The sequence below is a fragment of the Ovis aries genome, chromosome 3, assembly GCF_016772045.2.
Source record: "Ovis aries strain OAR_USU_Benz2616 breed Rambouillet chromosome 3, ARS-UI_Ramb_v3.0, whole genome shotgun sequence".
NCBI lineage: Eukaryota > Metazoa > Chordata > Mammalia > Artiodactyla > Bovidae > Ovis > Ovis aries.
This window is the reverse complement of record NC_056056.1, coordinates 76,920,314-76,940,676: the sequence shown is the minus strand read 5'-3', so window position 1 is coordinate 76,940,676 and position 20,363 is coordinate 76,920,314. Positions and strand designations below refer to the sequence as shown.

Below are 20,363 nucleotides of genomic sequence, written 5' to 3'. Positions count from 1 at the left end.
TTGATGTACCATTGTGCAAATATTGTGACATTCTGTTATTTCCAGGCCTTATAACAGATAAATCTGTAGAGATCTTATTCATCCATGTGGTGTTTGCTTCTGTTGCATTATTTCCTTAGATTGAATTTCTAGGAGTAGAATTGCTATGTCAGAGTATAACAAATATCTCTGAGTCTTATCGCATATTGCTTTTTTGTTTTTTTTTAGGTTATAGCAATTTAGATTCTCACTAGAAATGAATGAGTATACTAATTTCACTGTAGCCTCATTAGTATTTGGGAGTAGGTTTCTTTTTCTTAAAAAAAAAAAAAACAAAGCTGTAGAATAATATCTTAAGGGTGCTTAAACATTCATGCCTTTTGTTATTATGGAGCTTTAGCATTTTTCTGTGACTTTAGTTTACTACTTATTTTCTCATCTGTGAGTTGTGTATTTTTATACTTGCCCACTTAATGACTTGATGTTTTTCTCATACATGCAAACGAGTGCCTTTTTAAAAAAGAAAATGTCAACCTTTACATTTTTATATTTTACAAAGCTATTTTTACAAATCTTCTGCCTTTAAAAAAAGTTAGTTTTGTTTGAAATTTAAAATTTTAGTATATTATAAAATCTTTTGTTGGTTTAAATTGAGAAAGTTATTTGATAAATGTTTTATTCTCTTTTATGATAGTTTTCTGTAATATTTTATTTTCTCATTCTTGTGTTTGGTATGTGGAGAAGGTATGCTCTGATTAAGTGGATAGTAATTAGGAATTTATATCAATCTCACATACTGATTTTTTTTAAAATTTCCTCATTTTAGAAAACTGACTCATACTTTTATATGAAATTAGGTCTTTTTAATAGTTCTTATTATGTGTGTGGATAGATGTCATTCTTTTTTTAAAAAATAGTTTTTCATAATTTTGTCTGTTTAAGTTTTAGTCATTTTTTTTGTTTCAAAAAAGGATTTCAAGAGCTAACTTTCTGAAATTCCTAAGATAGATCCTTGGTTTGGGCAAAAACCATTCTGTTACAGTCTTTAAACATTGTTTAGGGAAAAATATAAATAAAAATAACGTATACTGTTAGTGGTAAAAAGCATCATTAGCACTAAACTGTTTCATATGAATAATTTTTGTGTATCTAGAGGTCTCAGCTCCTAATAAATAGAACTCTTTACATCTGTTAATCAGTAAAAACTCCTTTACAGTTGTGACTGAATAACTTATAGATAGTGAATCATTTAACTCAAAACATTAGTGAATTTTAAATAAGCAAAGAATTACATGACTTACATCTTTATCCATCACTGATAAAATTTGGCTACACTTTGTTCTGTTTATAGGTGGAAAACCATGAATTCCTTGTAAAACCTTCATTTGATCCTAACTTGAGTGAATTAAGAGAAATAATGGATGACTTAGAAAAGAAGATGCAGTCAACATTAGTAAGTGCAGCTAGAGATCTAGGTAAGAATGGGCCCTTGAAGGTTTGAATAATTCTTTTGTCTACACAGTATCCACACTGGAGCTAGAAGACACAGTTGATCATGCCACCTCCTTGTTTAAAATGCTAGCCCTGTTTTCTACTGAATAAAAGTACAGTCACATAAAGTTTACATACAGGATTCTTTACATCTGGGGCCTGGCCTCCCCTTCAGATTGATCTCTTAACCAATTTCTCTAATCCCAGGATGACCCCACATTCCTGCCAAACAAGTCACCCCATATGGCCCTTGCAACATCTTTTAAGTAAGACCTGTTTTAAATGACACTCTTTCTGTAAGCCTAATTCTATTAGGAGTAGTTCATTGATTTGGCTTTGGGGTTCCCAAGCACTTCATTAATATCAACTTTAAAAATTACTTGTTTTAAACTCCCTAGCTTATTCCCTAATTTGTCTCACACTGTTTTGTTCTGTCTTGCTCTGAATTTATAAACCTCTTGTAATGAGCATCTTTGACTTTTATGTTAAATGAGTAAATCTTAGCATATCAGAAGGTCCCGCAGAGCAGTATCACTCTAGTATATGCCTGTGTGTGTGCTCAGTCATGTCTGACTCTTTGCGACCCCATGGACTATAGTCCACCAGGCTCCTCCGTCCATGGAATTTTCCAGGCAGAAATAATGGAGGGGGTTGCCGTTTCCTTCTCCAGATCAAACTTGCATCTCTTGAGTCTCCTGCATTGGCAGGCAGATTCTTACCACTGCGCCACCTGGGAAGCCCCCTGTTGTATATGCCCATACCAACATATATAAAAATTTTAAAAAATAGTTTCCATGGAGAGTTCATATATGAACTTGATCCTAGAGTTAATCTTTGACTTGAACGATATTGAAATTTACCCTCCTCTTCTTATAGATCTCTCCATGTTCTCTTTATGTGTCTCCTCCCTGGTCAAGTGAGATCTGTCTTTAGTTGTTTGCTGTTTCTAGTACTCCATAGTCATGCTTTAGCAAATAAATTTATTTATCTTAAGTTTTAAGATACTATCTCTCTCTTCTGGTTTGGGGTCTAAAGATGACATTGATGAATGAATGAGGAGAGGACAAGCGTAAAAATTTAAAAATCTTAGGTGCATAGTCTAGCTGATTGATCATTGCCTTTTTTGTGACGCTCTCTACACTTAACAGAGTACAGGGCCTAGTGTTTTCTAGAGCTTCGTTGTCAATCTCAGAGTCTCACATTTTTCTTTGGAAAGTGTATTTTTTTTTCTTTAATTATGCTTTATATTAGTTCCAGGGAAAGGCTTTGGTTAACTAAAGAACCTTCAGCAGAACTCCTCAAGGGTAACAACCATACCTTACCTACTGTCGTGCCCAAAGCATCTGAAACACAGAGCTACCCCACTGCTGGTGCCCTGCAACCTTGGATGGGTTTACCCAGAACGGGCTCCACATCACAGGCTAACATTAAAAGAGGGATTTAAATATTTTATAGATATGCTTAATTCATGTAGTTTTTTGAGTGAAATAGGATGTGCATCTTTCCCAGTCAGATAGTATAAATAATTTCCAGTATGCTGTCATGTAAATAATAAAAGAATGTTTTTCACTATTTAGATTTAAGTATTCTAAACACTTATATTTAAAATGGCTGTGCATATCTATGACATACTCTTTCTTTTTTTTCTGATCTTGAAGGCTTAGATCCTGGCAAACAGATTAAACTGGATTCCAGCACACAGTTTGGCTATTATTTCCGAGTAACGTGCAAGGAAGAAAAAGTCCTTCGTAATAATAAAAATTTCAGTACAGTAGATATCCAGAAGAATGGTGTTAAATTTACAAACAGGTTTGTAAGCCTATGTTAAATTAAGTCTTTACTAGTTCCATAAACTATTCTCTGATGAAATGTGAATGTTGCATGATAAGGAAGTTTTATTTTATTTCTTGAAACAAGGCATAAAATAAGATTGAAGCCTTTTTGTTTTTTTCCTTAAGAGAGTTTGATCAGGTATCCTAACACTACTTGTTGAATAATTCAGCTTTTCCTCATTCACTGAAGTGGCATTTTGAGTTTAAGATTATTCTTTCACATATCTCTCTTATCTTTTTATCAATGTGAAATAGATTATATTACATTTTTTTGGTGTTTACATATCTGTTAGAGTTAGTTCCCTTCGTATCTCTATTAGTTACTTTCACGTTTATTTTTTTCTAAGGAAATTTTGTTATTCTTCTGATATATCAATTGATGTGTCATTTAGGGAGATGCTACCAACTTTAATGAGGCCATTCATTTGGACTATAAGTTTTTTTAAAAAAATAATGTTAATGTTGGAAAAAATCTTAGTAGTTTTTTATGCATTTTCTCTTGCTTATGTTAGGAATAGGAAGCCCCTAAGACAAATTACTTACTAGTGAAAAAGAATTATTTAAAAATAAAGTAACTGGGAGAGTAAGGCCATTATCCTTTCTCTTCTATATTATTTTAGAACTTATGGCCAGCCTTACTCCCACCCTTCTTGGGTATTCTTAGTATTTCCAGTTAGCTTTTGTATATATGCCCCTCTTTTATCCATTTATTTAGTGTTTTGGAGTGTCTGTTATATGCAGACATTATTCTAGGTGTTCAGACAACCTAGTAATGAAAAACAGTGTATCTGTTTAGTTTGTTTCTCGTAACAACCCTCTGAAATAAATAGGACAGGTTATAGTTCTCACCTTTAGATGGAGAAACTGAAACTCCAGTTCCCCAGGACTGGATGACTAGTAACAGTAGATACTCAGACCTAGATCTTCTGCTGCTAGATTTATTAGTTGCTATTTCTTGATCACACAACGTCCCTGATTGAAGAAATTTATACGTTATAACTGACCAGTAAGAGATTTGAAGACGATATAACACCCCAAAAGTTCTGTCTTACCTAAGCCAAAATAGAACTATAAGAAGCTGAACTGAATGGCAGCAGTGGTTCCAACAGTTGTGAAAAGCTCATTTGTTTATTCATTCATTGATTTGTGTCAGCAAATTGAATGCTTGCCATGGGTCTGACTTTCTGATCATGTAATTGTCCTTCTTAAGAACCTCTAATCCTGTCATCAGGAAAAATCTAAAATATGTACCATAATCTATACAGTCTGGTCCCTGCCCACACCTTTTCTCTCTGGCAGGTCTTCCCTTCACACAGAAGTCTCACTTTTATAGTATCTTTGCGTCTCTCTCTTTTCCCTTAACCCTTCCCACTTGCCTGTTTCGCAGCAGTCTGTTAGTGCCCCTCTGCTGTTCTTGAGCTGTATATGTGTGCTATGCCATTGGCTGATTGCATCATGTTCACAGTTACTGCCTTGGTTGACTGATATTTCCTCCTCCTTGTAAGTACTTCACCTCTTTCTTGAATCTACTGTGAGCCCCTTACCTTGTTTTTTTGTTTTTAACTTCCTTTGATATCAGTGAATATTTTTTCTCTATTCTCATTTTTCGTCTTCATTTTTTGTTTTAACGTATAATTTTTATTTTCTCTTTAAACCACTCAGTAGAATTGTTTTTGAAACATTTTCCTGACTTTGACAACTTTTAGTATGAAAAGACAGTTTCCTATGGTAATGAGAAAAACTGTGTGGAGTGTGTGTGTGTGTGTGTTGTTTTTTAATTGGGGTATAGTTGATTATTTGTCTTTCTCTGACTTATTTCTCTAAGCATGATATTCTTTAGATCCATTCACATTTCTGCAAGTGGTTCATTATTTTTAATGGCTGAGTAGTATACACACACACCACACCTTTATCCATTCATATGTTGATGAGCGGTTGATTTGCTTCCATATCTTGGGTGTTGTAAATAGTGCTGCTGTGTGTGTATTTTAAAAGAGAAGATGGCCTCTGTCCTAATAGGGATGAAGACTGCTGCTGCTGCTCCTAAGTCACTTCAGTTGTGTCCGACTCTCTGTGACCCATAGACGGCAGCCCACCAGGCTCCACTGTCCCTGGAATGGAGACTTACTCCATTTAAATATTTTAGAAAAGATTAGCGATCAGAATTTTACACAAGGGAATAAGTTTTATAGCAAGAATTGTGCCAGTGGGCCATTCCAAACAGCATTAATGTTAATACACTGAATTCCAGTCACATCCATCCCTAATGAGTTGCCCATTTTCTCCTGATGTTTCCGTTTTAATTATTGTTTTGATGCTTTATAGGATAATACTCCGGATGTATTTCAGAGGTAGTGCACATAACCTCCAGTGGATGTTTTAATATTTCTAATAATACCATTATCTTGATTTGCAGTAAACTGACTTCTCTCAATGAAGAGTATACCAAAAATAAAACTGAATATGAGGAAGCCCAGAATGCCATTGTTAAAGAAATTGTCAATATTTCTTCAGGTAAATATAACAGAACCAATACATTAGATGTTCGGAAAATGACCTGGATTTTGGTAACAGAAATAATATTGGACTGTTTGAAGAGTGGGTTTTTTGTTTTTGTTTTTTTAAAGCTGCTGCACACTGTGACTATTGTGTTAAGCTTCTTCTGAAGGAATGCATGCTGTGTTGCATTAGGAAAATTAACTGGAGGTTGTTCTCCTACCTAGAAAGATGACCTAGTGCAGGCTAAGGAATGGGAATATTCTGTAACATTCTGTAAAACAAAGACAGACAGAAAAGCACAAAACTTGTAACAAGGAAAAGAAACACTAGGGACTATAAGGCACTAATGCCTCAGATCTAGGAGCTCATGCTCTAGGTTATGGAAATAAATAAAGCAAATAGAAATTATATAGGCAGCAAGCTTTTTTGATTTCTGCATGCCATTTCATAGATTTTCAGAGTCTGTTCTTGAGGACACCTGTTAGAAATGATTCTTTCCCCCCACCCCCCGCCCCGCCATGTTGTGTGGCTTGCGGCATCTTAATTCCCTGAACAGGGATTGAACCAAGGCCACAGCAGTTAGAAGTACTGAATCCCATCCGCTGGACTGCCAGGGAGCTCCCAGGATGATTGTCGTATAATTGAAACGACAGCCTGACTTGGCTCTGTGACGCCCTTAGCATGGAATGAATGTATATAGCACAGGGTAGGTGGCGATGTGTTAAGCTGGAAGTCTTTGCCTATCATCATGTGTGTGTATTGAGCACAACCTTTATTGTGCCATAAAAAAAAATCACCAAAGAATAACCTTAGCCAGGTGATCAAGGTTGACATTGCCAGTGACAAATGACATTATATGTGTGTGCTTCCTGAGGTGATGTCGAGGAAAAGATACATCACCTGTGTACAGGCATACCTCGTTGTATTCACAGGTATTGTCTTATTTTGTCTTGTCTTACAAATTGAAGGTTTGTGGCAACTCTGCCTTGTCAGATGATGGTTAGCATTCTTTAGCAATGTATAGTGTAAATATAACTTCTATATGCACTGTGAAGCCAAAACGTTTGTGTGACTCACTTTATCGTGATATTCCTTTTATTTGGGTAGTCTGGAACTGAACCTGCAATATCTCCAGGATAGGCCTGTAGTGTTCCTGACCTCCCCCCCCAAAAAAATCTGAATAGTAACAAGAAGGAAAATGTTGGATAAATTTAAATAGAGGGACAAACTTTTTAAGGCCTGCACTCTTTAAAAATGTCAGTGTCAGCACCCGGGTGGTTAAGGCTCCATGCTTCCAGTGCAGGAGGCAAGGTTTCTATCCCTGGTCAGGGAACCAAGATCTCATGTGCCATGCAGCTTGGCCAAAACATAACAAACAAAAAGCATGTCAGTTTCATGGAAGCAAAGAAGAAATTGGCAGATTGTGTTCGAGATTAAAGGAGACTTGAAGTGACAGGACAGTCAAAGACATGGAGATGATCCTTGATTGAATCTGGGACTAGGGGTTGGACCTGGGGACTAGCTATGAAGGACACCATTAGGACAAGTTGGCAAAGTTTAATATAAGATAATAAGGTATTGGTGTCCTACTTCTTGGGTGTGTATTGTGATGAAGTAGGAGGATGTCCTCCTACTTGTTCTCAGGATATGGGTACTGAATTATTTAGGAGTAATAAGTCATTTAAAAGTATAAGCATGTATAATTTTGTAAATTGTTTTATTATGAATTTTTATAGTAAATCAGAAAGAAGCATAACACTTTTAAAGGGTTTTATTATACCTTATATTTGTGTTGAGATGAATGAGATCTGTAAAGATTACATTTTTGTTTGGTGTTAATCAGATCACTGTAGCATGGAGATCTTCTAGTTGAATTATGTTCCTTTCTAGATGGCACTGCAAGGACCCTAAAAATACACTATGTAAATTCAAATTGGAAGTCTTCCCCCAAAATAATATTAACTAATATTCGTTAAGCACTTAGTATGTTAAAGCTGTTAGATGTTAACATTTGAAAAGAAGGTTTTGTACTTGGAGTCACCTTGAATTGAAATGACATCTCTTCTTGGTCTAATATGCACATTGTAAACTATCTTTATTAAAAATATAATAGATCATTTTTTAAATTTTCTATCTTACTCTTAAACCAGAAAAGGTGATGCTGTTAAGAACCAGTTGATGTGAGATACCAAATACAGGCTCTTGATTGAGAGGCTTGTTTTCTTTTATTATAAATCTATTCATGTTAGTATGTTAGAAGTTTTGTGAGAATTACGTAAGTGCTCCACTAATACTTAAGTAATTTTCAAATGTCGCTGTTGCTGTATGGTAGGGTAATGAGAACTCTCCCCTTCCCCCCTGTTTTATATGTTAGGTAAAACAGGAATAAATTTTAAAGTGAAACATTAAGAATTATTTCTATTTGGCCATTTATACATGAATTTTTATTTTCTCACTTTTATGGGGGTTAAGGGAATCAAAGCTGAATCAGATTTCCTGCCATTTGATTAAGCTCGTAATGTTGTATTTTTCTAAAATGAGATGGTGTTCTCTTGAATGTCTCTTAAGGCTTTGGTCACATTGATATCCATGTGATAGTTCCACATAACCCAGGTGCCTGTTATACCAACCCCTCCAACCTGTTAAAATTTTGAAATCTGTTCTAGAAATTTGGACCATTTTTATTGGCTATTCATGCTTTGCCTAGCATGTGTGAGGGACTGTTTAATGTATGCAATAACTTTTAGTTTTACTGCTGTAGCAGAGTGGAATCTTGTTGAAAGTGTTCTGAGTGACAATTATGGATCTGAATTTATGCTAAAACTTAATTGCAAGGCAGGAAACAACCTCAAGTAACAATCTGGACAGTCACATTATATCTTATTACCTGGTGTTTGCAGGTTTCTTAGGATAATTGTGAAATGCCATCCTGGTTTCAGACTCTTAAAATTTAGAACTCTGCCTTGCCCTGCTTTTCTTACTTGCAATATATCATGAAAGTGCTCCCATGAAACTTTTTCTTAATTTTTTTTAAACCTCTGCCTCATTTCTTTATATAACCAGCCATGTGCTTTTATATTTTAATGGATTTTGGTAAGAGGGTTTTGAAATCCCTTGATAGTAAGGAGAAAAATGTGACAAGACATTTTAACCTTTTGTTGAATTTTAGGTGTTCCTTTCACATTTAGTTATAGCAAAAACCTCTGTTAATTTTTTTTAAGCATATAAATTAGGAAATGGATTTTGAATTCACAGATGGAATCAGGTTGAATTTATTCTTAAAGCTGCTTATCTGTGTTTTTTATTCCATCCTCCTGTGCACTCTCTGTTTTCACACAGGCTATGTAGAACCGATGCAGACATTCAACGACGTGTTAGCTCAGCTGGATGCTGTTGTCAGCTTTGCTCACGTGTCCAATGCAGCACCTGTTCCATATGTACGGCCAGTCATTTTGGAAAAAGGACGAGGGAGAATTACACTGAAAGCATCCAGACATGCTTGTGTGGAAGTTCAAGATGAAGTCGCATTTATTCCTAATGATGTTCACTTTGAAAAAGATAAACAAATGTTCCACATCATTACTGGTAGAAACCTTGTTTATGGGCTTTTGGGGAATAGTGTTTCCCCTTGTTTATGTTGGAGCAGATGGTTATTTTAGGTTGATGTAGAAAATCCTAGTCTTTGATGGTAGAAAAAGAATGTTTTTTCATAGTAGTTAGTAATATATTAATAACATGTGCGTGAATGAATATATGAATGAACAAGAATGAAACTGCTATTCCAGGGGTTCAAAATAAACATCTCTTCATCCTCAAAGTGCACCTTTGGGCCAGACCTTTTCAGTAGTGAGGTCATTGAAGGTCAAGCAGAATTAGCTGCTGGAGTGACTTCAGCTTAGGATAGCAGTTCTCTTAAAGACACAATACTATATTCATGTGAAACTAAATAGAAGTAGACTTGTGTGTAGACCAGTGTAGCATGTCTCAGACTAAAGCATTTTGAGAGATCTTAATCAGATTCTAGAAAACAAAAGTGTTAGAGTGCATGGGTGGTAGGAACCTTTGGATAAATGTGTTTGGGAAACAGTCAGTGATTATATTTTATTCCCCTAATTGGATTTTTGAGTTGTTCATATAACTTAACCCATCATCTCTAGCCTTTTTGGCACCAGGGACCAGTTTCATGGAAGATGGTTTTTCCACAGACCAGGGTGGGGGAAGGGATGGTTTAGGGGTGATTCAAGCCCAATACATTTATGCTATACTTTATTTCTGTTGTTACATCAGCTCCACCTCAGATCATTAGGCATTAGTTTCCAGAGGTTGGGGACCCATGGTCTAACCCATTAATTGGTAAATTTCACATTTTCCAAAAGTGGGTCATGTCCTTGGGTTTTAGGGTAGAGTTTGTGTGATTTGAGGGATTTGATCGCTGATTCATTCTCTACTAGATCCATGATAGTGTTGAGTTAATTAATCAATTAGGCCAGTACTGCTTTCCTGAATGTCATAAAGTTATCCTGCAGGCAGCTTTGTGAGCTGTGGGGCAGTACCTATATGGTCTTCCTAGATCATAGTCAGATTATAGATAAGATACGTTTTTCATGGGTTCTCTTGAAGAAGGGCACAGCATAGATTTGTCTGAACAGAAAATGGCATTGTTTCAGAGACTAGTGTAAGGCAGGAACTTTGTTCATGCCTTTGGGCAGCCTGTGGTCTGCTTTTTGTATGTTATATCACAAGAGAGTCATCAATGTGCAACTTAGGACTAATAGTCAATTATTATTAGCAAAAATAAGTTAATAATCTTGCTTGTTGATATAATTTGTTTTATAGGTCCCAACATGGGAGGGAAATCAACATATATTCGCCAGACTGGGGTAGTAGTTCTCATGGCCCAGATTGGGTGTTTTGTGCCATGTGAGTGGGCAGAAGTGTCCATTGTGGACTGCATCTTGGCCCGGGTAGGGGCTGGTGACAGTCAGTTGAAAGGAGTCTCCACATTTATGGCTGAAATGTTAGAAACTGCTTCTATTCTCAGGTGAGTACAGTTCCCCGTCTCCTGAAAGTAGAAATGGATGTCTCTGTCCTTTGAAACATTTGCAGTCTTTTATTTAGTGTAATAGTTTTCTTGTGAGCTTTATGTACTTTATATTGTCTTTTTTTTTTAACTCTTTATTCATTTATTTTTCTATGTTGGGTCTCAGTTGCCCTGAGGCATGAGGAATCTTCCTATATGAGGGATCAAACCTGCGTCCCCTGCGTTGCAAGGTGGATTCCTTACTGCTGGGCAACCAGGGAAGTCCTACTTTATATTATAAAAGGGTGCTAGTGCCGGGGTACAGCTCCCGCAGGATCCAAGGGAACCTGAAGGAGAAACGGTGTCGGTGGACGAATGAATGAATGAATGAGACAGGAATAAAGGAAAGAAAGAGGCTGATATTCCTTGGTTTACATAGAAAGCCAATAAAACCCTGAGACAAGGAGTTTGCCCTGTTCACGGAGGCCACAGGTGCCCTCCCGGTCTCCCGAGGAAATGAACACGCAGAACGTCTTCCCCATTCAGGTCTTAGAAACCCGGGCAGATAAGTGAATGCAGGGAGCCTCTATGCTCCAAGGGATCAGCCTGAAAAAGAGAGTAAGAGAGAGAAAGAAAAGAAAGAAAGAAAAAGAAAAAAAAAGAGAGACACGGAGTGACCAAACTTCTTTGAGCGAGGCCCCCTATTTTTATTTTCAAAAGGGTCTTTTATACCTTTACTTGTACATAGAGGGAAATGAAAGATGCAAAGTCATACAGAGTCAGCCCAAACATTACATCTGTTTTGTCTTTATTGAAACCAGGATTTTTTCTGCAAACCTTTCCCATAGACAATGTTATGTACATTATCTTCTGGCCTTGGAGGCCTGTGGACATTTTATGACCCTCTTTTGATAAAGGCTGCTCAACCAGAAAACTTATTTTTCCTTGAAATGTTTTTTCTTTTCATTTCTAATCTATGTCAGCCTTAGAAAGTATTAAACAAGTTACATTTCTTGGGGAGCAAAGGTGCAGTGAGTTACAAGAAAGAACCACTTAGCTCAAAAGTCTGATGTGGTTAATTTCAAGGCTACACTTGTTTTTCTTACATTCCAACTATGTTAACTAATGCACTCCCAGGTGCACAGTGGATAAGAGATATGGGAACTCAGCAACAAGCATTGGCCCAATAATGAAATCCTACACCAGCGCTACTCTAATAACTTTTAGCTCTTTGAAAGGCTCTATGTTTTAGGCTTCCCATGCCTCTCACATTTGGGAGGCTGTGAACAATCACATGCGTAGCTGCAAGAGTCTGGATAAACCTGCCAAGCAAGCTAGAATGCTAACAGGGGGTTTGAATTGAAATATTCCTCTTATGTCCAGGAGACTTATTAGCTAGAGCCCTAAGTTGATTTTCTCCAGAGAAAGGTGGTCGAGGATAGCCCCCTGTTAATGTCAGAGGAATTGGTGAAAGTCATGAAATAATAAAACAGACAGATTCTGGTTTGGGGGTAGATGCTCGAGAAGGGGGACCCCCTCGAGGCCTGATCTCGCCTTTGCCCGTCTGGCCTCTTCCTCATGACCTTGCCATGGGCGGGATGCCCCACGCTGGCTCCCGGCATGCTAGTTGTGGAAAGCTTCTTTTATTATTTTTTATTTTTTGGCTATACCATGTGGCATGCGGGATCTTTGTTCCTCAGCCCAGGATTGAACCCGTGCCCCCTGCAGGAGAAGCACAGTCTTAACCTCTGAACCGCCTGGAAGGCCCATCTTTGATTTTTAAAGTTGTCTTAAGGTTTCTAGTAGTTGTTCACCTTACAAGTCTCTCCACTGTCATGCTTTTGCTTACACTGGTCACACTGCCTGAACAGGTCCTTCCGTGCTGTTTACCAAGTCCTTTTCTAATCTTTAAGGACTTCCCTGGTGGCTCAGACGGTAAAGCGTCTGTCTACAATGCGGGGGACCCGGGTTCAATCCCTGGGTTGGGAAGATCCCCTGGAGAAGGAATCCACTGGAGTGGCAATCCACTCCAGGACTATTGCCTGGAAAATCCCATGGACAGAGGAGCCTGGTAGGCTACAGTCCATGGGATTGCAAAGAGTCGGACACGACTGAGCCACTTCACTCACTCGCTTTCTAATCTTTATATGCCCTTAACAGAAATTCTACTTCTTTGATGACTTTCTTTGTCTCATGTGCCTAAGGTCACAAGTGTTTTTTCAGACTCTTTGACATGCCTGTGATTTATTAGCTGTTTATTTTAGAGGTTATGAAATCTCTTGTCTTAATTTTATTTTTAGGAGCTTCCTTGCAGACAGGGAGGCTATGCCTTCTGTTTCTTGGAGTCTTCTGAAGTACTCTGCATATAGTAGATCCTTAATAAATTATGTATTGATTATTCAATACATAATTATATGTAAAATTATAAAAAGCAGTACAGACGTTCAGTATAGTAATTGGTAGAGTTCTCCTTCTTACATTTGGTTAAAGAGAAAAGAAAATGCTAATATGTGGTGTTGGCAGGGCTGTAGCAGGCACATAGATTTTATTTATGTGACCATCAGCCGTGTATGTGAGAGTATCACCACACCCTCGTCCCATGTTCTTTGAGGGTTATTTTTTTTTTAATCTTGACTGATTTGATTGTCAAGAAATGCTTTATCTGGAAATTTTTAGATGAGCTAGTGGGGTTGGTAATTTAAAAAATACTTATTCACCATTTGTTTCCTTTTATAATCTGTTAATGTTTGTGGCACACTGTCTCATGTATTGCCTTAATTTTTTTTCTTGTATTACCACATGCTGCGTCATGGGAAATTCTCATGTAATTATGTGTTTCAGGTCTGCAACCAAAGATTCCTTAATAATCATAGATGAATTGGGAAGAGGAACCTCTACCTATGATGGATTTGGATTAGCGTGGGCTATATCAGAGTACATTGCAACGAAGATCGGTGCTTTTTGCATGTTTGCAACCCATTTTCATGAACTTACAGCCTTGGCCAATCAAATACCCACTGTTAATAATCTGCATGTCACAGCACTAACTACTGAAGAGACTTTAACTATGCTTTATCAGGTGAAGAAAGGTGAGCACATTCCACTGGTGTGCTATAAGTTCAGTGTTCCTACCCTTGGAATCATTAGTAATTGCCTTATTCTACAGTAGGATGAATTATTGATGTTTTATCTGTAAAATGTTTACCTCTTTACAGTGTAGGGACAGGGACATGGGTACGTTATTTACATTTCTATGTCTCATAATAGAACCATTCATTTTAAAACAGTCACCAAAAGCATGATCTACACTCTGAACATCATCACGGATTTTATACTGCCTCTCAGGTCACCATGTTTTCTTGTCAAATTAGCTGTGGTGGTGGCTTAATCACTAAGCTGTGTCCAACTTTTACAACCCCATGTCCTGTGTCCAACTTTTACAACCCCATGGCCTGTAGCCCGACAGGCTCCTCTCTCCATGGAATTTCCCAGGCAAGAATGCTGGAGTGGGTTGCCATTTCCTACTCCTTTTTATATAAACAGCTTAAAGTTGGGGTTTCCAGAGATCTTGAAATTGTTGGTAGTTAAGACTTATTTGTTGGTATTTCAACCTTTCGGAAAAATTTGTTGTTAGTGGGTCTGGCAGCTAATCAGATGACCACATTGATGAGATTGACATACTGTAAAGTTTTTATTGCTTTAACATTTCATTAGACATCAGAATAGCTTTTTTAGATGGCTTTTTTATTTCCCATGAACATGTTTTTTCTGTTATTTGTTGGTTGCACATAAATGAGGTACTATTTTTAATTCTTTTTTGCTTATGTTTATATCCTTTTGAGTTACTATTTGCATCATTATTGTTGGTAGAGAATATAGATACTCTTGGTTAGACTTGGCATATAGCATGAAGTTGAGGTTTGGGTTTTAAAAAGTGTTTTGTGTGATAAAGAAATGGGTTCAAAATATTGAAAAAGGTCAGGTGAAGATAGGAACAGGTTTGTCCTTCACTGTGGATGTTTGTCAAACACTTGCTTCTATTTTATTTTTGTTTCTCTAAGTTGTATAAACTATCCAGCTCCAGAATGCTTGGGATGTCTACTAGGCCAAAAGAAAATTTAGTTGAGGCAAAAATGGGAGCTCTATGATAACGCTGTGAGCATTGTTGATACTAAACGTTTGGAAGGAATATCTTAAGTCAGTTTATTTTCTACCCGCAGGGGTGAAGATAACATGCCTAGTCAGTAAACTTACTAGTGTACATTTGGATCAAAAATTTCATTGTCATATGAAGTATATTTTGAATTTAATGTTGCTCCTAATTAGAGACACTTTATATTTATCTCTCTTTTTTTTTCATAGTACTTTAGTTCCTCCCTTTCAAAATAAGAAAACTTCAGAGATATTATGTTGATTAATCTTTCTTCAGATTCAGTTATTTGTCTAGACCTTTGAGGATTATCTATCAAGCCTTTTCTCTGTTTTTATAATTTTTCCTGCTACATTTGTCAAGGATAAAATATAGGGCTGTATTGCCAAGTCATAATCGCTTTTCATTGGCGGCTTAATTAAAATTCCTTTAAGTTACTCTGAAACATTTGGCTAATAAATTTGAAAAATGCAACATTAAGTTTACTGATGACAGAGTGAGAAAAATAAATTCTATTTACATACATTGCCCTCTCTTCCTACTCCCCAAATTTCTTATAGGTGTCTGTGATCAAAGTTTTGGGATTCATGTTGCTGAGCTTGCTAATTTCCCCAGGCATGTAATAGAGTGTGCCAAACAGAAAGCCCTGGAGCTGGAGGAGTTTCAGAATATTGGGAAACCACAGGAATGTGATGAAATGGAACCAGCAGCAAAGAGGTGCTATCTGGAAAGAGAGGTTTGTCTGATTGTTCTTGTAGTTATTTTTTCCTCTGTATGATTCTATTTAATTATTGATCATTCATTATTGGTTTCTACTAACATTTATTTGCATGGCCAAGAATCCGTCTGTATCATTTTGGTTTCACCACTACACACATCTGCACAATCAAAAGATATCATTTCAAGTACCAGATTTCAAAAGTAGGAGGATAGGAATATTACTGTAGGTTTAAAATATATAATTCAGAGGAGTTATAAAAGTCCACACACATCTTTGATTACCTATAAACAAATAGATCAAGTCCAGTTAAATTACATATTTACTCAAATGCTTATTAGTTAAGATGATAAATAAACACAGTTCCTGCCCTCCAGTTGTTTAGTTGGGGATGTAGTAATAGTGAACATGTCATAGAGAATGTGACAGATGTTTATGTAGGAAAGCTCTCTGTGGGCAGGCTTTTCAGTTCTTGTGGGAGAAGTGGATCTTAAGTTGGACCTTCTGAGTGGTGGGTGAAATTGAGGTGTTCACACAGAAAGGTATAAGCATTTATTTGCCTGGTGTATTTTTTAAAAATTAAAGGATTATTATTAATAGTTTTCCATAATAACAAAAATAAAAGAATCTTAATTTACTTCTGGCAGCATTTACTGTGATAATGCATTGTGACAACTTCTCGGCACATTGTTAGCTTTTACCCAGTGAAATTTTTGTTCTTATTTGGATAGGTGTTACAATAATAGATGATGTGTATGGTTTTTGAAGATGTTATCTGTTGTGTCTGTACAAGCAGGAGAAATGTATTATAACTTGTTAATAGTTTTACCTAGGGAAGATTGCCATTCTAGATGTGAAATGGTCTTAGTATCAGCACCACAGCTATCCATGATCCAGGATTAGGTAGACTCCTTTATGTAATTGGTTCCAATTAGAACAGAAATCATATACTTTTGATAACGTTACTTACAATGAAATTTTAAATAATTCTTAAGGGAGACATATAACACAGAATTATCAATGTTACTCAGTCTAGATTTATTGGGGGGAAAGGCACTTGTTATTTAACAGAGATGTAGTTCATCTTTATTTTCTCATTTGGATTATCTACCTTTAACCTTTAATAAGGTATATATGGCCAACTGGCTCCCTGGTAGCAGACTTTAGTTCCGTTTCATACGTAGTGATAAACATTATACCTTTTGCCAGACACTGTTCTTAGCACTGTGCACATACTAACTCTAATTCTCACAGCAGCCCTGTGTTGTTCATAATATTATTGTCCCTATTTTATGGATAAGGAATATGTGTTAAGGAATTTGCCCATGGTTCACACAGCAAGTAACAACCATGTTCTTTAGAATGGCAATGAGCAGGCAGTAAAATAAAGAAGAAACATCCCATGTGTATGTATATGATTACTAAATTTTCAGTGACTGTTTATGCCTCATAGTATTTGCAAACCTTGAGTTCTTTTTTCCCCAGAAGGCTAAGTTATGTATCAATTACAAAACCTGAGGGATTTGGAAACTACTAAAATATTCAGTCCCTTTGTCATTAGCAGCTGAAAATATAGTTATAAATATCCTTTTAATGACTTGCTATGAAGAAATACAGTCAACTGAGGGCTTTGCTATAAATTCTAAATGGTGTGCACTTTAGAGAATGTTTATATATTGGGTGGTATGTTTAGATTGAAATTGTAATGAAACAAGTCATTACTATTTAATGTGACTTTTAGAAAAGTCATTTTTAAAAGACTAATGAAATGTTCACATGTATTTTTCAGCAAGGTGAAAAAATTATTCAAGAATTTCTGTCCAAGGTAAAGCAAGTGCCCTTTACTGAAATGTCAGAAGAAAGCATCACAAGAAAGTTAAAACAGCTAAAAGCTGAGGTGATCTCAAAGAATAATAGCTTTGTAAATGAAATCATTTCCCGAATAAAGGTAACTGCGTGAGTAAATTCCGCTAATGGAATGAAGATAATACTGATAAGCTATTGTTTGTAACGCTTTTGTATTGTTTTGTATTAACCCCTTTTCCATACTGTTGGCAATTGAGGCCCGTGGGGTATCAAATTAGTGAAATATTTAGTATACTTTGTGCTCCCCGAGTATATTTTCAGAAATCTTTATTTTGAAAAATGAAAGTTGTAACTGAGGAATACGTAAATAGACATGGGCAATAGTAGGCAATATGTTGAATATCATAAATAAAATCATGTGTTAGTTTTTAGAATTTGATATGTGTTGTATTTCTTTGTAATAAGACTTTTACACATTTTTCCATATTCCTGAATGGTAAGAAACAAGTAGCCTGGAGACTTGTAAGAAAGTGAGGGATCTTAAAGCTGGAAGGAACTCATTTCCAGTGGTTCTGCAGTGTCCATCTGTTGGTAGGAGCCAGGTTAGCTGCTTGCACATTAGCTGAGAAACTTAGAAATCCAGGTCCTGGTGTGATCCTCCATCCCATCTGGCATTCTCCCACCCCCGGTCTGTGATGAGACTTAGAAACCTGGATTTAAAAAATCTTTCAGATTGAACCCTGATTTAATGGAGAGGTTAATAAGAGTCTAATGGCTGGTCCTGCTGAGTGCAGGAAGGACAGAGCCTTTTTAAAAAAAGGTGATAAGATGATAGGGTATTCATATAGGGACAAAATGAAATTGGATCTGTATTCCATATCATATATAAAAATCAACTCCAGTGAATTTTCTACCTAAATGTATATAGCAACACTACCAAGTTTTTTATGTTGTAGTTCTGTTGAAAATGATATAGGGAAATATTTTTATGACTATTCGGGAAATATGAAAATGGCTTTGGAAAGGATTTCTTAAGTCAAATACCATCTTAAGTTTGACACACTTAGCTATATTGAAATTGGGAAATTATTTTCATTAAAAGAGATCACAAAGTGAAAAGACTACCGGTGACTATTGAACAACACGGGGGTTAGGGACAGTGATTGCCTCTCCCCACCTCCCGTGCAGTTAAAAATCCACATAAGACTTTACAGTCCCTCCATAGGTTCAGCCAACTGTGTCTCATATGGTATTGCAGTATGTATTGAAAAAAACCCAAGTATAAACAGACCCACACAGTTCAAATCAGTGTTGTTCAAGGGTCAGCTGTAGATCCATAATGGAGAACATATTGGTACCACATAAAATATCAAAGAATATGTATCCAGAATATATAAAGAACTATAAAAATCACTAAACAGACACAACTCAGTACCGCCCATTAACAAAAAGACAGCCTAGTTAAAAGGCAAAGGTCTGAATAGATAATTTTCCAAGGAAGATATGCAAATAGCCAATAAGCACATGGAAAGATGCAAAATGTTATCAGGGAAGTACACACTAAAACCACAGTGAGCTACCACTAGGATAGCTAAAATCAAGCCAGGTAAACAGTGTTGAGGATGTGGGGAGATTGGGACTCTCTTGCACTGCTGTGAAGGGGTAAAATGGTGTAGTCACTTTGGGAAAACAATTTTTCCTCTAACAGTTAAACAAGCGTTACCAGATGATCCAGGATTTCCATTTCTAGGTATATATCTAAGAAAAACATGTCTGCACAAAAACTTGTACACAAATGCTTATAGCAGAGTTATTTATTATTTATAATAGCTAAAAAGTAGAAAGTACGCAAGTGTCCATCAATGGATTAATGGATGGATATTACAAAATATAGGGTATCCATACAATAGACTATTAATTGACAATAAAAGGAGTGAAGGACTGATAACATGCTAAAGCTAGGATGCGCCTTGGAAACAGTAGTGAAGAAGCCAGTCTCAAGAGCCTACATAATAAGTGATTCAGTCCATGTGAAAGTCTGGAATAGGGAAAGCTATAGAAACAAGTATTAATATAGATTAGTATAGAACTGGTGGAGAAGGCAATGGCAACCCACTCCAGTATTGCCTGGAGAATCCCAGGGACAGAGGGTCCGGGCGGGCTTCCGTCTACAGGGTTGCACAGAGTCAGACACAACTGATGCGACTTAGCGGCAGCAGCAGCATAGAACTGGGGCTGGGAATGGATGGCTAGGGAGGTGACAGCTTAAAGATATGGGGTTTCTTTTTGAGATGAAAATGTTCTAAATGGTGATGGTTGCATATATCTGTAAATATGTCTAAAAACCATTGAATCATATACCTTAAATGTGTGCATTGTATGACGTCAATTATATCTCAATAAAACCTTTTTTAAGTTTAAAATTTTGTATTGAAGTATAGTTGATTTACAGTGTTGTGTTTGTTCCTAGTGTACAGCGTAGTGATTCATTATACATATATATGGGTTCTGTTTCATATTCTTTTCCATTATGGCTTATTACAGGGTATTTAATTTACTTCCCTGTTACATACAGTAGGATCTTATTTGTCAATTTTACATATAGTAGCTTGTAATTTTCACTCCCTCGTCCCTTTCTCCTTTGATAACCATGTTTGTTTTCTGTCTGTGAGTCTGTTTCTGTTTTATAAATAGGTTTATTTGTATTATATTTTAGATTTTACATGTAAATGATATCATGGTATTTATCTTTGACTTCACTTAATATGATAATCTCTAGGTCCATCCATGTTGCTGCAAATGGCATTATTTCGTTCTTTTTATGGCTGAATAATATTCCACTGTGTGTATATATATATATACCACATT

At 36.4% G+C, this 20,363-nt stretch overlaps 1 protein-coding gene across 1 annotated transcript in view; it reads left to right on the top strand.

The window, feature by feature from the left end:
• MSH2 (mutS homolog 2) overlaps positions 1-19,918 on the top strand; it is an 85,823-nt gene extending 65,905 nt beyond the window's left edge. Inside the window, exons 9-16 of the mRNA XM_015094394.4 lie at positions 1,331-1,454; positions 3,129-3,279; positions 5,719-5,816; positions 9,141-9,386; positions 10,638-10,842; positions 13,663-13,910; positions 15,532-15,707; positions 17,479-19,918. Of these exons, the coding sequence (XP_014949880.3) occupies positions 1,331-1,454; positions 3,129-3,279; positions 5,719-5,816; positions 9,141-9,386; positions 10,638-10,842; positions 13,663-13,910; positions 15,532-15,707; positions 17,479-17,649 (1,419 nt within the window). The 3' untranslated portion in view covers positions 17,650-19,918. The remainder of the gene's footprint in view (positions 1-1,330; positions 1,455-3,128; positions 3,280-5,718; positions 5,817-9,140; positions 9,387-10,637; positions 10,843-13,662; positions 13,911-15,531; positions 15,708-17,478) is intronic.
• Positions 19,919-20,363: the final 445 nt, after the last annotated feature.